General features: G+C 60.9%; 1 protein-coding gene across 2 annotated transcripts; it reads right to left on the bottom strand.

Annotated features, from left to right (window-relative positions):
• Positions 1–401: 401 nt before the first annotated feature.
• GPRC5C (G protein-coupled receptor class C group 5 member C) lies at positions 402–14,747 on the bottom strand. Of its 2 annotated transcripts, XM_081110208.1 has the most exons (5): positions 14,715–14,747; positions 8,013–9,095; positions 5,980–6,074; positions 3,932–4,081; positions 402–2,282 (listed from the first exon to the last, which is right to left on the bottom strand). In XM_081110208.1, exons 2-5 carry the CDS (start codon positions 9,061–9,063, stop codon positions 2,250–2,252), a joined length of 1,329 nt encoding a protein of 442 aa, XP_080966334.1. In that variant the 5' UTR covers positions 9,064–9,095; positions 14,715–14,747; the 3' UTR covers positions 402–2,249. The 2 variants fall into 2 exon arrangements, with proteins under 2 accessions (XP_080966334.1, XP_080966333.1); XM_081110207.1 differs by lacking the exon at positions 402–2,282 and having other exon boundaries at positions 3,486–4,081; positions 14,715–14,725.
• Positions 14,748–22,567: the final 7,820 nt, after the last annotated feature.

Here is a 22,567-nt window from a genome sequence, read left to right as displayed (position 1 = left end):
GGTCTAACCAAATCCTGGGAGCGGCACTGACCATGTCCTCCTGACCCAGGGGAGGTACTGACCACCCCCGGCCCCAGGACGCCCTCCCAGGAGCCCAGTATTTCACCCAGCGGTGCCCCTCCCCCCAGCATGCCAGGCCGCAGCAGGACTAAGATAAAGCCCCCCCTCCCCGCTTGTGCCCCATCCCTACATCCCCAGGCCTTGTGTGTTGGGTGGGTGAGAGGGCACTGGTCTGGGGCCAGGCTGGTTTGGGAGACCTGGTTTCCCCTCTTAGAATAAATTCCCAACCAAGAAAAAAGGTACTTGGAATCAAACATCCTTTCTTGGTCTAGGAGGCAAGGAGAACGTTAAAAATATATATTAAGAAAGCCCAGAATATTCTTAACGAACACACAGGGATTCCTGGTAGCAATTCCTCACAAACAGAGAGGAATAAGGTCGTTTAATTCCGAGCAGGTACGAAGTCCAAACTACTCTGCTTTGAGCTGGAGCTCGACAGTGGCTGTGAGGTTTACCCAGGTGCCGGCCTGTGCCTGCCTGCGGCGGGTTCGGGCCTGTGCCGGCGTCCTTCCCTCCCAGGCCTGTTTGCAATGCAGCTGGATCGCTTTGCTATCTTCTCTGCTCGGCCAGGGGTGTGCCTGAGGCCGGGCAGGCTGTACCCCTCCCCGTGCCTCCCCACAGGCCCCCAGGGGACGCGGGCTAGGAACAAACCCACATTCACTGCAGGCTGCCTACCCTGGCCGCCTGGCACGGCGAAGGGCTCACGTGATACCATCACCTCGAAAAGCAGGACCGTCCCTTTGTTCACCGTAAGGGATCCTGGGGCCACTAACCTAGATCAGGAGAAGTCTGAGGTCCAGAGCTCCCCCTTCTCTTCCATCAGAGGGAGGTTACACTCCACTCTTGGAACTGACAACCCGTGGTAAATGGTGTGTGTGTGGGGGGGGTGGGGCGGGGGGGGTTGGTTATCACACTTGGGGGGCAGCCCTACTCTCATCTGCTGGGCCTGCTCACCCAACGCCTCTCTGGGGAGACTCCGGGGTCAAGGCACAGGTGCAGGCAGCAGGGGGCAGCACTGGAGCTGTGGGCCTGACTGCAGGGTGACCTCCCCTGCTCTGGTCCTGGCCCTCACGGCCCCAGAGGTGATGCTGGGGTGAGAACTGCACCTGGGGGCACACCTGGGGAGGCCCCTCTTGGACGAGCCTGCTGTCAGGTACCAGAGAGCAGGACAAGGCCAGGGAGACGATGCTACAGAGCTGTCCCCACAAACCCGGAGCCGTGCACCTCCCATCCTTGGTGCCAGGATGACGCAGGCCCCGCGGACGTCCCCACTTCCCCTGGGGCGTCAGGACCCTCTGGGCATCCTGGGTGAGGAGCACAGCACCAGCACATGGAGGTGCCCAGGGTGAGGTAGGCACCTTTCCCCTGCCCATCAGGAAATGGCAGTGTTCAGCCCAGATGCCACTTATCTGAGGGGCCTCCCCCAGTCCCACAGGTCTGTCCTGGAAGAGGCCTAGACCCCCGTCCACATGGCCCAGGACTGTCCACTGGTCCCCGAGAATGCAGCCCCAGCCCCACCTTGTGTCTCCATGGGACCCGGGTCATCGAAGGTGAGGAAGGCGGGTCTTGGAGAGAAGCACGGCCGAGGCTCAGGTCCAGGGCCCTCAGGCCACAGAGGCGCAGCTGTCCAGGCTGGAATGAGCCCTGCCCCAGCTCGCGGCCTTCCACGTTCACTCGGTGATGGCCCCGGGGAGAAAGGCCAGGGGCAGTCCCGCCAGGGTGTGGCTCCAAAGACTCACGGAGCTCCGCCTCGATTCACCGCGTGCAGAGGGACAGGCAGTTGCTGGACACCAGCAAGATGGCCAGGGAGGCCCACGGTGTGCAGACAGGGCCATCTGAGGGTGGCCCCTGCAGAGCCACGGCACGAGGACACGGGCTGTGATGTGGGGGAGGGTGTCACAGGGGGATGGAGGCAGGCTGGTCTGCAGACAGCTCCTGTGGCCTCAGTCACGTGGGGACCAGGAGAGGCTGGGCAGGGCAGGTAGGGGTGGCCCTCGAGCCCCAGACTAAGCCTCAGGTTTCACAGTCCCCCCCGCCCCCCCCCCACCCGCCACCCAACTTGGTCCATTGCTCCAGATCGGTGGCCTCCGGGCCCTCCCAGCTCCAGTGACCAAGGTGGGAAAGGTGCAGGGCCCTGCCAGCCAGGACAGAGGACATGAGGACGGCGTGCAGTCCAGGCCGCAGGGCGTCTACCATCTCGTTTTATTTTGCGGGGACTGAGCCTAAAGTAACCAGAAAGAACAACAGTCAAAGGGGACCCCACTGCTCGGGGCACAAGTGCTGGTTTTTACTTAAAAAAAAAAGCATTGTGCGGGGGAGGGAGGGGGGATGAGGGGCTGGTGCAGTCTGACATAGGAGAGGCTCGGGCGAAGGTCCATTCCTCTCTTCCGGCCACCTTTCTCTCCCTCCCAACAGGACATTTTTTTCCTACAACCGGTGTCAGAAAATAGCTTCTGGCTCGTCGGGGAGAGACATTCCCAGGCCTGGGAGGGGCGGGCTTGGCAGTCCCCTTGCGAGGCCATGACCCGTGTCCAAGGGTCAGGACACTGCTGCTTGTCTGCGCTCCGGGCCCTGGGCCCGCGGCTGTCCCAGGGCCCCGGAAGTCGGGGTCCAGAGAAAGCCTGCCTGGTCCTGGGGAGGCCGTGTCCTGGGGAGGCTGTGTAGGCTCTCAATCAGTTTGCTAACCTCAAGTAGGGGACAGGAGAGCTAACCCCCAACTTTCCCCTACGGCCGCGTCAAACCCTAAAAAGGGAACAGTTCTGGGATTTGGACTCTGGAAAGGAGAATGGCCTGCCCACCTACGGGGGCAGCCATGGGGGTGCCAGGGAGCTGGTGCGGAGGGCTTCACCGTAGGGGCCTGAGCAAACTGGCGCTTGAACAATTCCTGCCCAGGAGTGAACCCAACCAGAGCGTGGCTCCACCCTTCCCACCTTTGTGAACCCACCTGGTCATGTGGCCTCAGAGCACGGAGCAGAGTGAGGCTCCACCCGTGCCCTAAAGGACCTGGACCCCCGTCCCCACTGAGGGGCTGAGGGTAGCCCGTCTTCCCTGGCACACCCTCCCTTACCAGCACCCTCTGCAGGGTGCCTGCTGGTGGGCCACCTCCCGGCTCGGTCCCCACGTACGGCCAGTGGAGGGGGACCCGGAGGAAAACTGTCCAATTCCAGACGAGCTCGGATGATGGACCAGCCCCCGGACAGGAGCTGGCCGGGTTCATTGTGAGCCCACACGGCAGGGACACAGGCTCAGCGGACGGACCCTTCCCCGCGTGCAGGTGTCTGCTACCCCACTGCAGACAAGTGCAGCTGTCACGTGAGCTGGGTCTGGAGGGAGGAGGCGGAAGGAGCCACCCTTGGGCCGAGGAGGAGCGGTTCGTCGGAAACCCAGAGCCGGGTCAGAAACGACATTCCCAGAGGAAGCGTTAACAAAGCAGAAAGAACGTGTTTATTAGGCACCTTGTTCCTCACGGAGGAGCAAGGCCCGGGGCAGAGCCTGTGAAATCTCTCGAGGTTGCAGGAATCTCTCCAAAGACTCCAGAGAATGCAGGTGCTGCGAGGCCACCCCCCAAGAACACTATTTGGCTGGAGCGTGACCCCTGGAGGGACCCTGGCATGAAGCCGGCGGTGGCTCCTCGACTCCACAAACACCAAGGAGTGGGCAGGGGCACCTGGGACACCACGAAACCCTGGCCACCAGGCAGGGCTCACGGCTGAGGCACAAGCTGCCCTGAGCCATCGAGGGGCACGGGGAGCAGGAGGGCCCGGGGCCCCCAGGCTGTCCCTGGCCCAGGCCAGGCCCCCAGGGCCCTCCCCGCACCGGCCCGCCGCCTCCTGGCGCCGAATCAGTCCCACACGTAGGGGTTTCTAAAGACCTGAGAGTTCTTGTCGTCTTTCGGGGCCGTGGCCGCCTGGTGGCTCTGCGCCGCGTACATGTCTTCAGCCCGCAGGGTGGAGTTGGCACTGCCCATCACCTGGCTGTTGGCGGTGGCCCGTGGGAGGATGACGTCGTAGGGTCCCTCCGCCTGGAAGGAAGAGCAGGAGGTCTCAGCCAGGCTCCGCCAGCGCAGATGCACAAACACGCGGCTTCCTGCAGGCGGGGCCTGCCGGCTCCCTTCCCCACCCCAGCCAGGCCCCAGCGGCCCACCTCTGACCTCCAGCCCCTTATCTCACTCTGCAGAGGGCCCGGCCTCTGGGCCTGGGAAGGAGGCCCCCAGGGTGCTCCTGGGGCTCCGCGCGGCTGCCCCTCAGACCTGACCCAGTGGAGGGTGAACACGCTGGGCGGCCGTCACCTGTCTGGAGCTCCCAGCCTCCCGTCCTCCAAGACTCTTACCGAGTCTCACCATTGGCCCTCCAACCCCCAACAGCATTACAGTTGCTGGTGTGCCAGGCCCTGGCCGTGCCCACATATTTCTCCTCTAGAAGTCTGGCTGGCCTGCCTGATTGGAGGCTTAAATCCCAAATGCTTTTGGGTGTGAGTATTTTAAGTTTTGGAGACCCCAGACCCAAATTAGCTGCCTGGAACCTGGTTCGAGCTACAGCGGCCCTGTCCTTGGCTGAGGGTGCAGAGGGTCCTGGGTGCCCCAGCTCCGGGCAGCTCCAGGGCCCCAAGTTGCCCACCTGGTGGTCTCCAGCTCCCCATCCCCTAGTACAGTGGTCGGCAACCCTAGTACAACTGCGGCTCGCAAGCCACACGCGGCTCTTTGGCCCCTTGAGTGTGGCCACTAAGTTTCAATCGCACTGTACGTGCGCGCTCGCACGTGGTATTTTGTGGAAGAGCCACACTCAAGAGGCTGCAGTTTGCTGACTGCTGCCCTGGGAGCTCCTGGAACATCCCCGTGGGCGTTCTCAAACCCGGGTGCGCATCAGAATCACCTGGGCTGTTTAAACCCCACCCACACCCGGTGGTGGGTGCGTGGCCGGCAAATGTTTAACAACCGAGGTGGGCGGGAAGGGAGGAAGCCCTGATGAGTAGGGTCTGCAGATTTCTACAGGTGGCTACTCCCATAATGCATCAGGGTGATGTCACTGAGGAGATGCTAACCACTGGATTCACCACAGCACTGGCCCCACCCAATTGCATTTTTAGTAAGATCCTAGGTGCTGGTGATGCCGCAGGCCTGCAGACACTGTGAGCAACACTTGTCAGTCCAGATTCCACCCCCCTCGCAAGGAGGGTGGCAAGCGTGGGCACCCTGGGGCCCAGCAGACTCGCTCGTGTTTGCAAACTCCTTTGCCCATCGCGGCTCCCGGCGGCCGCAGGGTCAGGCGTAGGGACACCAAAGGGCTGGGTTGGGAGTTTCGGAGCTGGCTTTACCCAGGCTCCCAGCGGGAGGGGTGAGAACGCCACCCTGCTGACCTCCCTCCTTCCTGTTCCCAGCCTCCTGCCAAGGCGGGTCGCCGTCCTCTCCCGAGTCTGCCAGCCGGGAGCAGGAACATATATGGAGCGAGTGAATCTGTTCCCACCCCCTCCCAGGGCTCAGGGAGCATCTGGTTTCCAGGACCCAGGGGAGGTGTGAGGCTGAGAGCAGCTGCCTGCGGTGGGGGAGGGGCCTCCCCGGAGACAGCTGTGGTGGGAGTGTAAACACCTACCCAGGCTTGGTCCCCTGTCCCCTGGAGTCACCAAGCATGACCCCCGCTGGCCGAGGCCCTCCTCTGTTCAGTGTGTGACACCCCGATGCACGGGCCGGGCAGGTGCCATCGCAATAAAACTGAAGGCAGTGGATGCACTGACTCCAGGAAAAGGCACCAGGAGCCGGAGCTCTGGGTTCCCCGAGGCTGAGGCACCGAGAGAGACACCTGCCTTCTCCCCACCCCCTGCGCCTCACCCCGCCCCACATGGCCGCACGGCCCTCTGCCCGCCCACAGAGGCTGGGCTCCGTGGCTTTCCGCAGGGTCCTGGGGACTCGGGGACCCCACTCACCGGGCCTTTGTGCATCAGGGCCATCTCGGTGGGCTGGTACACACTGGTCAGCAGCTGCCCGTTGTACCCACTGTACGGTGACACCGGTCTCTTGCCTGCAAGGAGACAGGAGAGGTTTGAAGGCTGGGCCCTCAGCTCCCTTTCCCAACCGAGGGCCAGGCTCCCGGGGGCGGGGAGAGGGGCTAGGCTTCCCGGGGGTAACATCTAACCCAGGAGGGAGCCTGGCCGGGGGCGGCCAGCTTGGGGGTGAGGCTGTGGGTGTGGGGGCCCCTCCGGAACCCAACACCCCTTTGTTCGGATGCGCGGGAGCCATGAGGCTGCTTGCCTTTCCCTCGGCCTTTCCTGCAGTGTGGGGACCCCCCCCCCCTTCCTGGTCAGTTCAGAAAACAGCTCCTGTCAGCAACCTTCACATCCCCATCGCCATCTGCCTCCAGGGCCAGAGGCCACCAGGGCACACAGGCCTTCGGCCGCCTTCCGAGATGGCCAGCCTCCAGCTCGGGCCTCCGCCGCCGCCGGCCAGCTGCCAGGCGCTGGGGTAAATACAGCAGAGACCCCACAGCCCCAGACTCCGGAGCTGGGAACCGACTCCCCGTGACCCACGGCCCAGAGCCCCCCAGGGGGACCGCACGCACATCCTGTCCCTCGGCCCCTGGGCCCGGCTCCAGGACTATTTTCAGCGGCAGGAACACTTCCCCCAGCCTCCCGCGGGGAGCTGGCTTCCGACCTGTTCCACCCGCTGGGCGCCGTCAGGTGTTTCAGGAAACCTGCTGACCAGCCCGGGCCCAAGACGGGCTGGGCCTGGAGGCCGGCCCCGCGGAGGGCTGTCTGTCCGCTGCAGGCCGACGGCCCCGCAGCTCCGAGGGACCACAGCCACATCGCACTTCTAAGCGCCGGGCTCACGCGATGATTGATTTTTCCATTTGGAGGAAAAAATAAATAACTACAGGGAAAGAAGCCCTCACAGCCCCAGCTGTTTGCCCTGAGAGGACAAAGGCTGGGAGCGTTTGGCCCCGACAAACACACGGGCTGAGAAAGCGCGAGGTGCACGCCTAGGACACACCGAGAAAGGCACAGTGCCTGGCTCACGGCAGGTGCTCCATAAAGGCTCGTGGTCCTCCCCGGGTACGAACGATAGAGAGGACTCCTTGCGGGCGCTGGGAGCTCCCTGGCCAGGTCTCCTGCACCGCCCGGCACCCGGACTACCCAGAGCGGGGCTCTGCCAGGAAAGCCTGTCCCATTAACGGGGCCTGGGCAGGAGCTTGGGGAGCAGCCGCGGGACAGGGGGGCTGCTTTAGCCTGGATGGGGCATGAGTGCTTTTATCAAAAAGGCAAAAATCGCCGAAACCGGTTTGGCTCAGTGGATAGAGCGTCGGCCTGCGGACTGAAGGGTCCCAGGTTTGATTCCGGTGGGAGATGTGCAGGAGGCAGCTGATCGATGTTTCTCGCTCATCAATGTTTCTAACTCTCTATCTCTCTCCCTTCCTCTCTGTAAAAAATCAATAAAATATATTTTTAAAAAAAAGGGGAAAAATCAACTGACAAGACTTTTAAAGGGAACCAGGATGACCAGGGGCGGTACGTAATAGGAAAACCAGTTCCGGAGGGACAATGATGATCAGAATAAAATAACAGTAACACGCCCAGCTGACAGCCCGTGCTCCCAGCGCGCCTTCCCGCACATTAACGAGTCCTCATCAGAATCCTCTGGAGCAGGATCTGTATCATCCCCATTTTACAGACGAGGAAACTGAGGCACGTGCAGCTAAAATACCAATCGACAGTCAGCTCTGGTGATGCACAGGAAGGAACTGGGGAAACAGTTGGGAGAAATTCTGTTTCTCTGTAATGTTTGAGATTTTTACGGTGAAAATATATTCGTGAGTTACACTGACTATAGTAAAAAAAAAACACATTTTTTTTAAGAAATGGAACGAAGGGAGCTTAAGGCAGAACACCACGGGTAAACCTCAGGGACCTGGCTCCAGACCAGCCCCCAGGCCTGCAGTGAACGACGTGGAGGGAAAAGGACCTACCCGAGGCTGGCTCGTCCATGGAAAACGCCTTGTTCTCCACAAACATGCTCTGGCCCTTCTGCTCTTTCAGGATGGTCTCGTAGCCCACGCCCCGAGTGGGGTACAGGTCCCCCTGGTAGCTCTGCTCCGGGCTGGCCTTGGTCACCTGGGACACCTCAGGGATGACGTAGAAGAGGACAAACGCCCAGGCGTTGGCGGCCAGGGCGATGGCCAGCGTGGGGTCGTCCCAGGCGGGCCTGTTGCGCTGCCGGTTGCCGTAGGTGTACATGACGATCCACACCACCCAGATGGCGATGGAGGTGGCCGTGGTGAGCAGCACGAAGAACCCGTGCTTCCGCCAGCGCTTAAAGCGGCCGCACAGGGCGGGCCAGGCCCCCGCGAAGGCGCCCAGCAGCAGCAGCATGACGTAGATGAGCGCCATGACGAAGTCCGTGTTGGCGATGTCGCAGGGGGAGGCCGCGGCCCCGCCCGCGCTGCCGTTGCCCAGGGCGCCGTCCCGGCCCACGGCCCGGACCAGCGTAATGATCAGCCACTCGGTGTTAATGATCACCTCCACCAGGGTCAGCAGCAGGGCCACGGCGAGCAACACCCAGCCCCGCGGGCCCTGGTTCTTCCGGGCCAGGAAGCTGAGGGCAAAGACGTGGGCCACCAGGCAGGAGAAGCAGACGGCGAACAGGACCCCGAAGAGGAAGCGCCGCGAGGCGCAGGTGGAGAAGTCGGGCTTCACCACGCAGGCGAACACGAGGCAGAAGAGGCCCAGGGTCCCCAGCAGGAAGAACACCTGGGTCCCCAACAGGCTGCGCTTCTTGGTGTCCTGCACGAAGGGCAGGCTGGCCACCAGGACGATGGTGAGGACAAAGGTGGTGACCACGCCCGCCCCGGCCACGGCCTCCAAGACGATGCCCCAGGCCCCGGAGCGGTCACACAGGTTATAGTAGAGGGGGTTGAGGTCCGGGCTGCAGCCGGGCGGGGCCCGGTTCTGGGCCTGCGCCCCAGGGACCGGGAAGAGCAGCAGTCCCAGGCATGTCAGCAAGGCTCTGTGGGTGGCCATCCTGGCTCCCAGGCCAGGCTCCCGCGGGGTCCCTAAAGACGGAGGGAGAAAAGACACAATCAGTCCTCCCCAAAGTCAGACGCTGACGTGGGTGTCGCTTCCCGGAGCCTGAACCAGGGCGGACGGTGCACGCTGACCAGGAGACTGTCCCCTGGGCTTCAGAATCCTTCTTAACACAGAACTCCTGGAAGGCCTGCCAACCGACCAGAGAGGCAAATGAGATGAAGCCCATTTGTCATTCCTATTCAGGGAAGAGAAAGGAATTGTCATTGCATTTTCAGGTCCCACCCCCATAATGTGGATCTAAATATTCCCTGAGTTCTTACAGCCTGGGGGGGGGGGGGGGCGGGGCGGGGCGGGGTTTATGAGCAAGTCAAAACCAAGCATGCCACCCATTCAGCACTTCCTCTCTTGCTCTAGTACTCCCAGTGTTCAGTAGGCCAGATACCATGGCCCTGAACACTGTCTATGGGATGCCGGAGTCCATGGTGATCAGCCTAAGTTCACTGAGTCCATCATTCATTCATTCAAGTATTTCACAAGCCCCTGTGACAGGTATAACTTGCAGCCAGAAAAAAGGAAGAGAATAAAAAAAAAAATGAAGAGAGTTGAAAGTTGTACTTATCAGCACTTCCCCCTGACCCCTCCCTCCCACTTCCCTTTTCTGCCCTTCACGCTCCCACTTTTAGTGCCAAAGCCTCTCTTCAGAATCCAAAGTTCTCTGTGCAGCTCAAATGCATAAGCGTCAGGATTAAGTAATTTCCCAGCAAGGGAGTTAATGACTTAATGCGAAACGTCTCCTACGAGGCGCTCACATTTTAAAAGCAAGAACCAGGCAAGGGCAATGCAGAACCCAAAGGAATGAATCTATAATGGAAAACTCTAAAACACTGCCGCTGAAAGCAAGAAAAATGTCTTTTATTCACACCAGGAAGCGAACTTATTATTCTAGCCGCTCATTCGGCCATTCGGGCTGCAGCTTTACCAAAGGAAGCCAAGCTCCTGCTCTCAATGGCAAGTGGATGTTCCCTGTATGAGGTGGAAGTACAGAATGTGGAGGTTAAGGGAAATATAAGACCAAATCAATGAGTTTCCCAACTAAAGGCTTTACATGTACTTGGGGAACAGAAAATGCAAATGCTCTATAACGGAGGTTGTAAATTCCGAAATTCTATGCAACGCAGGTGCTCCATATTTAAAGGTATTCTATGCTCAAATACTAGCGATCACCCTCCCTCTTCCTCGCACCCCTTGGGCCCAGGAACTCGCCAGAAAGACAGCAACCGAGCTTTCCTGGCTGACAGTGACCACTAGTGGCTGGCAGGGGAATGGCATGATCCAACTCCAGCCTCCCCACCACCTCTCTTCCCATTTTGGGGGTGGAGGGAAGAGGGGGAGGGAGGAGGTTTAGTCCCTTACGTTTTCACCATTCCTGGTTCCTTAATTTCTAAAAGGAAACAAAAGAGCCTAAATCTCAGTCAGTATAAATCGTCTCGCCACAATTACATGGAAGGACACTGCTACTGTCGGGAAGAAGAAAATTCATAAATTAAGTGAAACTGACATAATCAAGATCACCCATTTTCAACAACCATGAGGATATCCCACGTGCCCCTTAAAGATATTTTAGGGATCTCCGCCTTCTCAGCTACCTCCTCACCGTTCAATTAGGCTTGCTTTTCCCATTAACTCTTTTTTAATTAAATTATTTTTCAATTACAGTCGACATACAACATTGCTAGTACCAGGTGCACAACATAGCATTTAGGCATTTAAACACCTTACGAAGTGACCACCCATCCACTTGTAATAAATTAACATTCTGTGTGAATTTTCCTATCGTGTTTTTTTTCCTAAATAACTGGCACTTCTGGCTTCCAATGTAAAAGCAGGTTTCCCTATGTCGTGACTTAAATAATCTTTTGCCGGAGACTGTGTGTAATCATAGATCAAGAAAGCACACGTTGTATTTACAAGTGTGGGACCGAGAAGGGAGTCAGGAAGGGCTGAGGGGTAAGGAGAAACGCTGAACCGCTCCAGGGGGGACTTTACGGTGTCTTGCTACACTACAGGATCCTAAGCACTCGGCCCATCTAGGGCATCTCTGGCTCACAGCGAGGCAGCCAGAGATTGGGGTGAAGTTGGGAGATGAGGAACCGCACCCTGAGAATGGCCACCCAGACTTAGCCTCCCGGCATATGCACATCTTCAAGGGCTTCTCATTCATCCACCTGCCTCTTCCTGGGTTGCGGACTCGATGCCCAGTAGGGGGCGTGCAGGAGGCAGCCGATCAATGATTCTCTCTCATCATTGATGTTTCTATCTCTCTCTCCCTCTTCCTTCCTCTCTGAAATCAATAAAGAAATACAATTTTTTTAAAAAAATCTATCAGGAGAGATAAGATAGATCTACAAGAAAATTACACAGTGAGGAATAAGGTAAGCGCCACACAGCAGACGTGGCCTCTGGGGGAGAGAAGGCACAACCGAAACACAGAGCAGGAAGCTCCTCCAGCCCAGGGGGTCAGAAAAGGCAGAACGGGACCTTCCATCAAGCTCCCCACGCGTGAACTGAGTTGCTAGCGGGAGTCGGAGGAGAAATGCCACAGGGAAGGGGTTTGGAGCATTATTCTAACGGCAGGGGGGGAGCCACGGAAGGCTGTTCTGTTGCCTGATGGCGGCAGAACCAGGGTTGTGCTTTAAGATTTGAGTCTGGCACACGGCACAGCCAAGCGATTTGCTGAGGACACATTCATCCGGCTGAAAGATCCAGACCCAAGGTAAGCCGGAATGGGCCGATCCGAGAGATCCTTTCCAACATAAGATCCCAGGCCTGGGTGGACGTGGGAGGAAGGATGCTAAGCCTATGCCACCAGTTCAAGTCTGACAACAGCCACGTCTCTATGAAAACACCACACCAAGCCTCACTTAGCCCTGCGACCCTTACAGGCCACTCCTCCTCCATCCATCCTGCTCTTCGATCCTTACTGCCTGTACCCCTGGGCCAGTCTCCCCTGGGTGGCCCCAACAAGGGGATTTCCAGGGAAGGAAGAGGAATGCGCCCCTCCTCCACGTCCAGGTAACAGGAGGCCTTGAAACTTGCCATCCCGAGGCAACACATCTTCCCGCCCTGATGGGTCTCCTGTCTCCCACTCCCTGGCAAAAGCAAGGGCGAGCGGGGAGACAAGATACGCTGACTCGGGTGGGGAAATTGGGCCGGGTGGACCCGGCTCTTGTCCGCTGCCCAGGACAGCGACCCCTGGAAGCCAGCAGACTTGGTGACGGTAACTCCGACAAGTCTGACCTCCAGGAGTGCAGACTGAGCCAGTCAGCGGGTGCCACCTTTAAGATGGTGAAGGGGGAACGGACTTCAATGAAACGGACCCAGCTCTGCCTGGAGACTCTCCCTCCCATGGGTCCCTAGAGCCTGCTCTGCGAGGCTGGGCCTTCTGAGACCTGAGTGTGAGAATCGTGTGTGCTCGTGTCTCCCCTACCAGGCTCCGACGTCTGAGGGTCGCGAGCAAGACACACTGAACGCCCTGCCTTGGACACGGCGGGCACTTGAAAATCACTCACTGGACGGACTCTGCCCACTTCCCTGCCAGCCCTGCCTCCTTCCTTTCAGGGTCACACCTTCTGCTTCACGGTTCTCGGTGGGACCCAGGAGGGGACCCTCCTTCTGCCCCCCGAGTTTCCCCCACATCTCGGCTGCAACCCGGCCCCAGCCTCCAATAGATTCTTTTCTGGACCAAAGGGCCCCTTTGCGTCAGGCGCTCCCTGCCATCAGCCACACAAGTATCTTTAATCACCTCTGAAACCAGCCTCTCCCCAGGCTCAGCCACTCCGCCCAACCCAGTTCCAGAATCCCCTTCTGCCCGCGTTCCCCCTTGGGGGAGCAGTGAGGCCTGGGAGGGCCAGTGGGTTCAGGGCCCAGCCAGCCCCGACTGGCTTCGCCCAGCAAGGATGCGACGCCTTCCCACTTTTCCAGCAGCCAATTTCCTCCCCTTCGCCCTCAATTCACAAAAAGGCCTGAGAGCCACCCCCAAAGAGCACCCCATGCTTCACATCCTGCGCCCATCGGTCTCCCAGGCTCAGGAGTAACAGATACAGACCGAGGCTAGGTTACCTCCCAGGAGGGCCGTGACCCTTAGAGCGCCTCCCGGAGGCACCAGGCTCCCACAGGAGTGACCCTGAGCATCCTCCTTCCTCCGCGGGCCTGCCGCCACTCAGCAGCCGTCAGGAGAGATGGATGGACCCACTGACAGCCCTCCCGCCTCCTCCCCTTCTCCCATCCATCCTCCTTCCTCTTGGGTGCCTGGAAGGCGCTACCTCAGTGTCCAGGTGTGTGAGTGTGTTGGGGGGGAGGGAGGATTTTGGGGGGTTTCCTGGAACCCCAGCCTAGACCTCCACACGGGTGCGCATTTGGGCCAAAATTCCAGAGCATTCTAAACCTGGAAGTCCCCCATCCAAAGGTCTGCTCTGGAACTGTCACTCTGGAATGTGCCCCACCCCTGCTTCCCCCCCCCCCAACCCCCCAGACACCCCCCAGCCACACATTAAGGCTCAAGGAGGTGGGGGATGGCCTCCAGGAGCAAACACCCTGCTTTAGGGTCAACACTGTGGAATTCTTGAGCGACGGGGTTTTCCTGGGTGGAAAACTGCCGGCTGGGGCTGGAGGGGCGCTACTCCACCTCGGAGGCTGAAAGGGCCCTGGAAAAGCCATCGAGGGTGGGGGGAGGGAAGGGGTCTAGAAGCCACGCTGCCAGAAGTCGAGGCTCTGGGATCGTCTGAAATCCCAAACTTCGCGCAGCAAGACTGCGTGCTCCCCTCTTCACTCCCCGCCCCCCCATGGGGCCCGCAGCGACGCTCCCCTGAACCCCGGAGCAGAAGGAGCCGGGCAGCCGGGCTCTCCCCATTTTCTCTGGCCTCCGAAACCTGCCCTCCCGTGCGCCGCAGCGGGCAGCGGAAAGGACACCCGCCCACAAGCCGCTGTGGACTGCAGCCTCGCGGAGGGAGTGGGGCTGGAGTGGGCACACCTTGGAGAGCCTAACTGCGGAGCTCTCCCCGCCGCCTCCCGCTCGGAGCCGCGCAGGGCTCCCCGCCCCCAGTCCCGAGCAGGTTCGGAAAGTTTCTGCGACCCAGCGGGGTTGGAGCGGCGTCCTCCGCCCCCGGTTCTCTGGCCCCGTCCACTCCCCGCCGGCCCACCCCGACTCTTCCGGGCGGCCGAGGGGAGGGGAGGGGAGGGCAGAGAAGGCAGCAGCCCTTACCTGGGACGCGCCGCCGGGCCGGCTCCGGCGCGGGGTTTGGGGCCAACTCCAGCCCCAGGCGAGGCGCGGGCGGAGGTGGGAGGGACGCGGTGCAGGGCGCGGGGCCAGGCCCAGCCCTGGCGGAGGGTGCCTGGGCCGGGGCGGGAGCTCGGGGCTCGGGGGCCTGCCTCTCCCGGACTGGGGCTGTGCTGGCCGAGCTCGGTCGCTCGCTCTCACGCCGGCCTCTCCCGGGGCTCGGCTCCTTTCTCTCGGAGAGGGTGGGCCGGCGCCGGCACTACCGTGACATCACCTCCATCCAGGCGCTTATCGGGCGAGCGCGGCCCCAGGTATGTGCAATCGGTTTACACTGTAACAAAGCCCGCCCAGCCCTCCCCCAGCGGCTCACCTCCAGGCTCCGGCGAGTCGCACTTCCCGGCCCGGGAGGGAGGTCGGAGTTTCGGGCCGAGCCGGCCAGTGGGTTGTTGCTGTTGACCGCCACGCCCCCCGCACGCGGGCGCGCGCACACTCGCGCGCACTCAGTTTCTGGACTCGGCGCTTTCTCTCCAGAAAGCGATCTGGGGTGCAGCCCGGCGCACCTCGCGAGCGGGCTCTCCCTCCCCGCGGTATCAGCGCGCGTTCCCAGACGCGTCCTGGGGCCACCCCGGGGCGTCTCTCCGTGGTGGACACCTAGTCTTGGTCACCTTCGTCCTGGGTCTCCCGTGAGACACTCGCCAGACACAGCTCGCCGCTCAGGGCCGGAGCGAGCCGCACACTCAGACACAGAGTCCGCCTTTTCACGCCTCTGTGCCCCCTCCCCTCCCCGAGCCTGCACACGTGGACACACCGCGCCGAGCGTCCGCCTCCTGCGTGCGCGGCTCTTCCCCGGCACCTGGGCCACCAATGTGCGTGGGAACACCACTGCGCGCGCCCCTCTGGCAGTGGGCCGAGCTCAGAACCACTCGGGACCGTGAGCAAACTTCGCCCCAAACCCCAACAACCCGCGCCTGGGTTTCCAGGGACCCGCCCAGACTCGGGCCAACTCTGAGCGCGCTCCTCTCCCCGCGTCCCCGCTCCCTGTGCCGACTTGTCCTCATGAGCCTTCGGCTTCGGCTCCCCTCGGTGCCGCGTTTAACCTGGCCCGGGAGGACTCGGCCCTCACTCCCCGTCCTGCCCTTCCCATCGCCCGGGGACTTTTCCACGAGTTCGGGTATCCTCGGCCCTCTCCACGCCCCACCTCCACGCCCTGCTCCGGGTAGGATCAGCGGGCGGCCACCCTTTCCCCTCCAGGAACCCGCAGAAAGGGAGCCGCGGAATTGAGGAAGCGAATCCAGGCTGGGGCCTCCCCGGCCCAGTAAACAAGAGATTTTGCGGCCGCCTGCCTTCCCCCGAGGCTGCGGGCTCCGCGCGAGGGGGGCTGAGCGGTCCCGGGCGCCCAGCGGGGCCTAGTTAGCGCGCGCGGGAGGCCCGGCGGGGCCGCGGCGCACCGGGAAGGGAGAGGTGGTTGGGCCTGGCCGGGGCCCCGGGGACACGGAGGGGGGCAGGGCGCTGGGTCTCCCGGGTGCTGGGTCTCGTGATGCTAGTTGCCTGGGGGATCGCCCGAGGCGCGCGGTCGGAGCCTGCCGGTGGCGGGGCGTGTTTGCTCTGCTTGGAGCGCCCGGGGAGGAGGGGAGAGGGTGGAGGAAGGGCGGGGGGGGGGGGGGGGGAGACGGGGAGCGCAGCGGGGAGGAGGGGTGGCAGCTGGTCTCGGGCTAGGGGTGGCCAGGTGGGGGAGGGGAACCTCTCCGGCTGTTTGTTTGCGAGCCTCAATCTATGACAACCAGGAGTCTAACTCCGTGGATCACCCCGAGCCGCCGAGCGATAAACCTCCGGCCGCGCCTCGCCTCGCGCGCACCGCCGTTTCGGACTCCGGGAGGGACTGTTTGCTCAGCGGCAGGAGCTGGCGGCGGGGCCCAGGTTTCCTAGAGCCCTGTCTCCCTTCCTGTGCCTGGTCCTCGCAGGCTGGGCTGGGAGATGAGGGAATTCTTTCAGTTCTTTGAAATATGAAGCGGAAGAGCGCAATTCCCTGCCTTAACTCCACCCCCACCCCACGCAGGGCCCAGGCAGCTGGGTGCCCACCGTGAAACGGGGAGCAGCCGGTCGGACCGAGAGCCACGGGCCCAGGGCTGCAGCTGCTTTAGGCTACTGATGCCCAAGTCAGTGGCTGGGAGGGGCCGCTCATTAACATAGGTGACCTGCCAATTCACTGAGGCGGGAAGGGTGTGGGGGAAGGGAGATGGGGAGATGGGGAGGGGTCTGAGAGACCTCGGGGAGACACCGGGGGATTGTGGCTCCCTCTCAGTGTGCTCTCAAGGCTTTGGGAAGGAACCCCTTCACCCTACGGAGATCCCGCCCAAGAAGCAAGTCGCCCCTACATCTAGGCCCAGGCAGGGGGAAGGCTGGGGTACCGGGTGCCTGGCCACTCGCTGGGAGTCATCTGGACCGAGGCCGGGCCGCAGCACTGAGCTGTCCGCAGCCAGCCTGTGCCTGTGCCTGTGCCTGTGCGGTGACAGCGGGGGAAATGTAGGGCAGTTTTCTGAGAATTGTTTGCTTGTTTCCTTTTCTCGGTCTCACTCTGGAACAGGATCTGCCTTCAAAACAAAGCACGGCCCTCGGGGCAGATGGCCTGGGCCCCAGGATCCCTGGATCCCTGGTGCCCTGGTGCCCTGGTGCCCTGTGCTAGGAGAGGTGGGAGGCCTGGAGGTGGAGGTGTGGGGAGCCACACCCCACCCCACCCCTGTGAGTCAGAGGCCGTGGGTGCTGCTGGCCACTGGGGGCCTGGAGTGGCTAAAAGGGACGATCTGTGGGCAGTGCTCTTACTTTCTAAGGCTCCAACTATAGGCTCATCTGTGCCCCCAAATGCCCTTCACCCAGTATAACAACCCATAGGCATCGATAAGCTTTATAAACTCCCATTTGCACTAAAAATAACCCTTTGAAGAGCGGTCCCCTAGGGCTACTGCCCACTCACTGTTCAGAGGGATCCCAGATGGATGCACCCTGGAGGGGTGGCAGGCTCCCTCCTGCCCTGACGTGGTGCTGGAGCTCCCGCGGGCCCATTGAAACTACCTTCTTCTGGGACCTGGAACAGTAAGGTACTGACCAAGCCCAGGGTTCAAGAGCAGCCCTGCCAGCTGTGGGACTGGACAAGTCACTCTCTCTGAGCCCCACTTTCCTCTACCGGAAAACTGGTCTGACACCACCTCCACATCTTGCTGTGAAGTCCACATGGAGCTGAGTCTAGAATGTTCCTCACACAGCCAGGCACTTCCAGAAGCTCCGTGGTCAGCCTCTCCGTTCGTAGTCCGTCCCCTCCGAGCCTTAGTCCTGTCAGTTTTAGAAGCTGCTTCTCCAACATTCTTCTGATTCTGTTTGCCTAACTTCAGAATAGCCTTCGCCCGTGCTGTTCCTTCTACCGCCAACATCCTTGCCCTCCCACCCCCCAAATTCCTTGGGCCCAAATTTTAAAAATATGTCCTGCCTCCAAGCTCAGCCTCAGTGGCCCTCCTCTGCGAAGCTGTCTTCACCTTCCCCAGAAAGAACCCTGTTGCCCAGGGCCTGTTATGCATTTGTTTATTGATCATTGATCCTAGTGTATCTCCTTTATTTTTTTTTATTATTATTATTGATTTGAGAGAGAGAGGAAGGGAGAGGGAGAGAGAGAGAAACATCAATGTGAGAAAGAAACACCGATCTGTTGCCTCCTGTTGTATCTCCTGTACATGCCCCGGCCCTGGATTGAACCCGAAGCCTGGGTGTGTGCCCTGAGCCAGAATCAAACCCCCGAACCTTTGATGCACAAGACGACACTCCAACCAGCTGAGCCTCAGCGGCCCGGGGAACCTAGTGTATCTTAATCGGCCTTCTAAATGACGGGCTCCCAGTTACACTGTGCCCTGCTCAAGGGGCATGCCTCACGTCTTGTTGTGCCTGGCATCTGGCCCAGAGCCTGGCATGTGGCAGACCCATTACTCTGTGGTCCAAACAATGGCAGCGAGAGGTGCGACAGCCCCTGGAGGGCAGCCCACTGCTGACCTCCCCCTCACACCAGTGGCCTTGCACACCGTGCAGCACCTGCCTGCACCTGCCCTGCCCAGCGGTACCAGGCCTCCCTGGGACGCAGACAAGCCCCAGTGCCTGCTGGAGAAGCCGGCCTCCGTGCACCCACAGAGCCCTGCGCGCAGGGTCCAGAGTCGGGGCCTTGCTCAGCCCCTGGAGGAGCCTGCCTGGAGTGCGGTTGGCTCCCTAGAGGGACTTCCCTTTTGCCTGGGTGGCAGGAGTCCTGGAGTGCCGTTCCAGCTGGCAGAACCTTTCGGGAGCCGTTTCCTCCCCCGGGGAGCAGGAGGCCCACTTCCCAGGGGTGGAGCGCCCAGGGCTGGCATTCTGGGCCCAGTGGAGTGAAAATAGTTCCCTGCTGAGCGGAGGGCGGGGCTTGGCTCCCTGACCCGTAGGTGCCTGGAACCCTGTGTGGTAAACAGTTTGCATTTGCCCTTTGCTTGCCCCGGCCCTGGTATTAACCGGTGACTGCCCAGGGTGCAGTGCCTGGCCGTGTGTCCCTTTCTCTTGGGCTCAGGGGACTGCCTGCTTGGAGCAGCAGGTGCCACCTGGCTTTGTGAGAGGACCCAGGTACCCAGGTGGCCCCTTAAGAGGCAGGAAGCCAAGGGGCAGGGGCCGGGTGAGTGAAACTCGTTCACACAACTGGCTGCCCATGGCTGATCCTCTGGAAATGTACCCGGAAGTGGGCCTGCAGTGGAGCCTGCTGGAATGTCACCTGATGCAGAGCCCATCCGCCCCGCCCCCGCCCATCCATGGCTCAGTGGCCACTGACCAACCTCCTGCGGAAGAAGAGGCTGGGCCTCCCGAGCTGCCCAGGCCTGGACAGCCTCCACCCACCGGCGGAGTGAGTCTAGGAGCCAGGGTCAAAGCTGAGGGTCCAGGATGTGGGCCTCTCAACTCCCTCCTCCCTTCCCCCAAAAATATGCAAACAGGGCCTGCGTGTAGGCCCCCCACCTTCTGGTACAGTGTTACCCCAGATCTGAGAACATTGCAGGGTGGGTTTGCCGTCTACCTCACCTCCAGTCACCCTGCAAACCCCCACGCATTGTGGGACATTTCTGACTTCCCCCGGCTCTCTGCTCACAACACCTTCACTGGCTCCCACTGCCTGTAACTGAAAAGGCCACACTCCCTGGCCCGGCATTCGAGGCCTCTGCAGCCCGCACTCCGCCTGGGCTCCAGCCCCACCTCTCTCCTCTTCCCCACAGGAAGTGGCCACTCCAGCCCCAGGTCAGCTCTGAGTCAGGCCACCGCACTGGCCTTCCTGTGGCTTCACTCATGTTGCCCCACTTTCCCCCGCTTTCAGCCTCTTGTAATCAGTCTCCCTTTAAAACGCTTTGCTTTTCCCAGAAGCTTTTGCGGGTGACCCCACCCCACAGCCCTCCATTGCCCTCTGCCCTCCCAGAGCCCCCGCCAGCACTGCCTCGCACATAGGTATCTGCCCCCTTACCTCCGTGGTAGGCTCAGTGGAGAACAGACTGGATGTTATGCGTACCCTTCCTGGCAGCCCATATGATAGTGCTGTATGCAAGGAAAGTGGGCAGTCCGGCCGGTGTGGCTCAGTGGTTGAGCGTTGACCCAGGAACCAAGAGATCTCAGTTTGATTCCCGGTCAGGGCACATGTCCGAGTGGCGGGCTCGATCCCTGGAAAGGTGCTTGTGGGAGGCAGCCGGTCAATGATGTTTCTCTCCCATCAACGTGTCTATCTCTCTCTCCTCGCCCCTCTCTCTCAAAAAATCAATAAAGACATATTTTTAAAAAGTGGGCAGTACCTGTCAGTGGGATGATTGGCCAAGAACCGAGAGAGGCTCTCAGCTTCTCTAGGGGGAAGGGTCTAGGCTGGTCCTTGCCACTGCCCCGAACCCTGGCCTCCCTCCGGCTCCCAGAACCCCAGGCCAAGAAGCTCAGAGCAGCGCTGGCGAGTCTGCCAATGCAATACCACAGCGGCTTACCTCTGCAGAGCACCGCTCCATTTTCCAAGTGTCTTTTCTATGCGTTTGATCTTTACAACCCTGGGAGTTCAATAAGGCAGATACCATCTCCGTTTTATCGATGTAAAAACGGAGGCTGAGTGACTCGCCGCGGATCAGAGCCCATTTGTTTGAACTCGGTTGGGCCTGCGCTGTGCTCCGGCCCAAGCACTTTCTCATCTCTGGTGGAGCGCTCACCTTTCCTGCCTTCCTGCTCGTGTAGGTACATGTCTTACGTCCCCAAAAGCCCTTTGAGGGGAAGGTCTGCACCTGATCCACCGCTGTGTTCTCTTAGAGCCTTGCCTGTGGTAGGCCCTCAATAACTATTTGTGAGGGGAACGTAGACAAAGCATCTGCACCGAGGATGTGGGTCACAGAGCAGGTGTCAAGCAGGCAGGCTCCCTGCTCCCAGCAAGCCCTTCAGCTCCAGGAGCCAGGCCCAAGGCAGCACTGCACCAGGCAGTTGCCCAACCGGTGGCAGGGCTGTGCCTCCCCCCTGCCCCTTCCTCCTCCAGCGGCTGGCCCCTGTGGTCACGTGTTCCCTGCACACACTGCAGCCTGCCCTTCCTCGGAGACACTCAGCCCGCCACCTGCCTCACCGGACACCAACAGAGCTCACTCACTGCACAGCATCCAGGAGACCCGCGCCCCCACCTGGGGTTTGAGGGTGCCCCTGACTCCCAAACTCATCTAGGCCCCCCGAGGTGATGGGAGAGAGCCAGGGTGTCACGAGAGAGCCAGACATGCCCACACTCACCAGAGATGGCGCCTCCAGCAGGGCAGGGCCAGCCAGCTGGCTTCTGGGCGGTGTCCAGTCCCAGCTGTTGCCTGCGCTGCCTGGGGCTGCCCACCCCCCTCAAACCCAACCCACCCCCCCACCCCGCCCCGCCCAAGCCCAGCTGCAAAGCCACCAAGGCTGCCGGGAACTTGGTGCTATTCTGGGAGCGTGCTGCAGCTCGGGACACCGGGACGCCGCTGAAACTTTAGCCCTTTGGTCTGCTCGCTGCTCTTCTCCCCTCTGATGATAAGGCGGAGTCCAGCCACTGTGCTGACTTCGGAACCGCCGATGGCGCATGTGAGGGTCTTAATGGCAGCTGTGGTTGCGCTGAAGTGGGACGTGGCCGCAGACTGCCTTTACTTCAGCCTCTGCTGCAACAGCCTGCATTCTTGCTGTCACTCATGTGGCCGTTTCCCTTCAGTTTGGGTTCGTCCCTGTACCCACCCTGCTGCATTAACCCCTTCGCAGGCCGACTGCCATCGTCCCCTCCAGTTACATCCAGGGCTGGGTTTCCGCTGAGGGCCTTTTGGCTTTCTGGGTTTTGTTTGTTGATTTCAGAGAGGAAGGGAAAGGGAGAGAGAGCAATGAGAGAGAATCATTGATCAGCTGCCTCCTGCACACCCCACACGGGATCGCACCCACAACCCGGGCATGTGCCCCGACCAGGAACTGAACCGTGACCTCCTGGTTCAGAGGTCGACGCTCACCCACTGAGCCACACAGGCCGGGCCTGCTTTCTGTTTTGAGACTGTGATCTGATTCTGCAATGTCAGCAATCAAGTATCAGGACGGAGTTTAGGTCACAAAAGGTGAGAGTCAGAGTCAGACCCACCTCACAACCAAGCTAAGCCGGGACGTGCGTGTCTTCGGAGAAGCCGAGGTGATGAGGTCGGCTCTATTTATCCCAGTGGGAGCCGGAGGCCGGGATGGGAAGAGAGCCTACCCAAGGTCACACGGCGGTGGACATCAAGGCTAGGCCTGGTGTCCTGACTGCAAGAGAAAGTGTATCTGGGAAGTCACAGGGCAGGAGAAGTGAGCCGTGGAAGAAATGGACTCAGGGAACCGGTCACAGAGGCACAAGAAGGCCCTGGAGCTGAGGAGAGAAAAGGGTGAAGGTAGCCCTGGGGGTGGGGAGAGGGGGAGGGGAAGCACAGGTGTGCTCCAGGAGGGAGAGCCAGCTGGAGGGCTTTGAAGGGTGGGGGCTGGGGGTATGGGGGGGGGGATAGGGAAGGTCCCAGGGAGGATCCCAGCAGCATCTTCGTCAGCCCTCCAGGGGTGCCCTTCCGGGTGGCGGTCTCCACCGATTGGTCGGCGCCAGGGCCGGGAGTGTCAGTGCAGCTGGTCCTGAGGTTGGACGTGGCTTCGCTTGTCTGTTTTTTCTGCTTTTCCGGGCCCTGGAGCTGAAATGCCACGGAGGCC

This window comes from Myotis nattereri, assembly GCF_964212035.1.
Source record: "Myotis nattereri genome assembly, chromosome: 16".
NCBI lineage: Eukaryota > Metazoa > Chordata > Mammalia > Chiroptera > Vespertilionidae > Myotis > Myotis nattereri.
Note: the sequence above shows the minus strand (reverse complement) of the source record. Positions and strands in the feature narration are given on the sequence as shown.

Excerpts from the sequence above, each read along its gene's own strand:
- GPRC5C (XM_081110208.1), bottom strand. The coding sequence starts at position 9,063 with ATGGCCACCCACAGAGCCTTGCTGACATGCCTGGGACTGCTGCTCTTC. Across the intron at positions 6,075-8,012 it reads CATGGACGAGCCAGCCTCGG|GCAAGAGACCGGTGTCACCG; the intron begins GTAGGTCCTTTT and ends GTCTCCTTGCAG. Across the intron at positions 4,082-5,979 it reads CCCTGATGCACAAAGGCCCG|GCGGAGGGACCCTACGACGT; the intron begins GTGAGTGGGGTC and ends TCTTCCTTCCAG.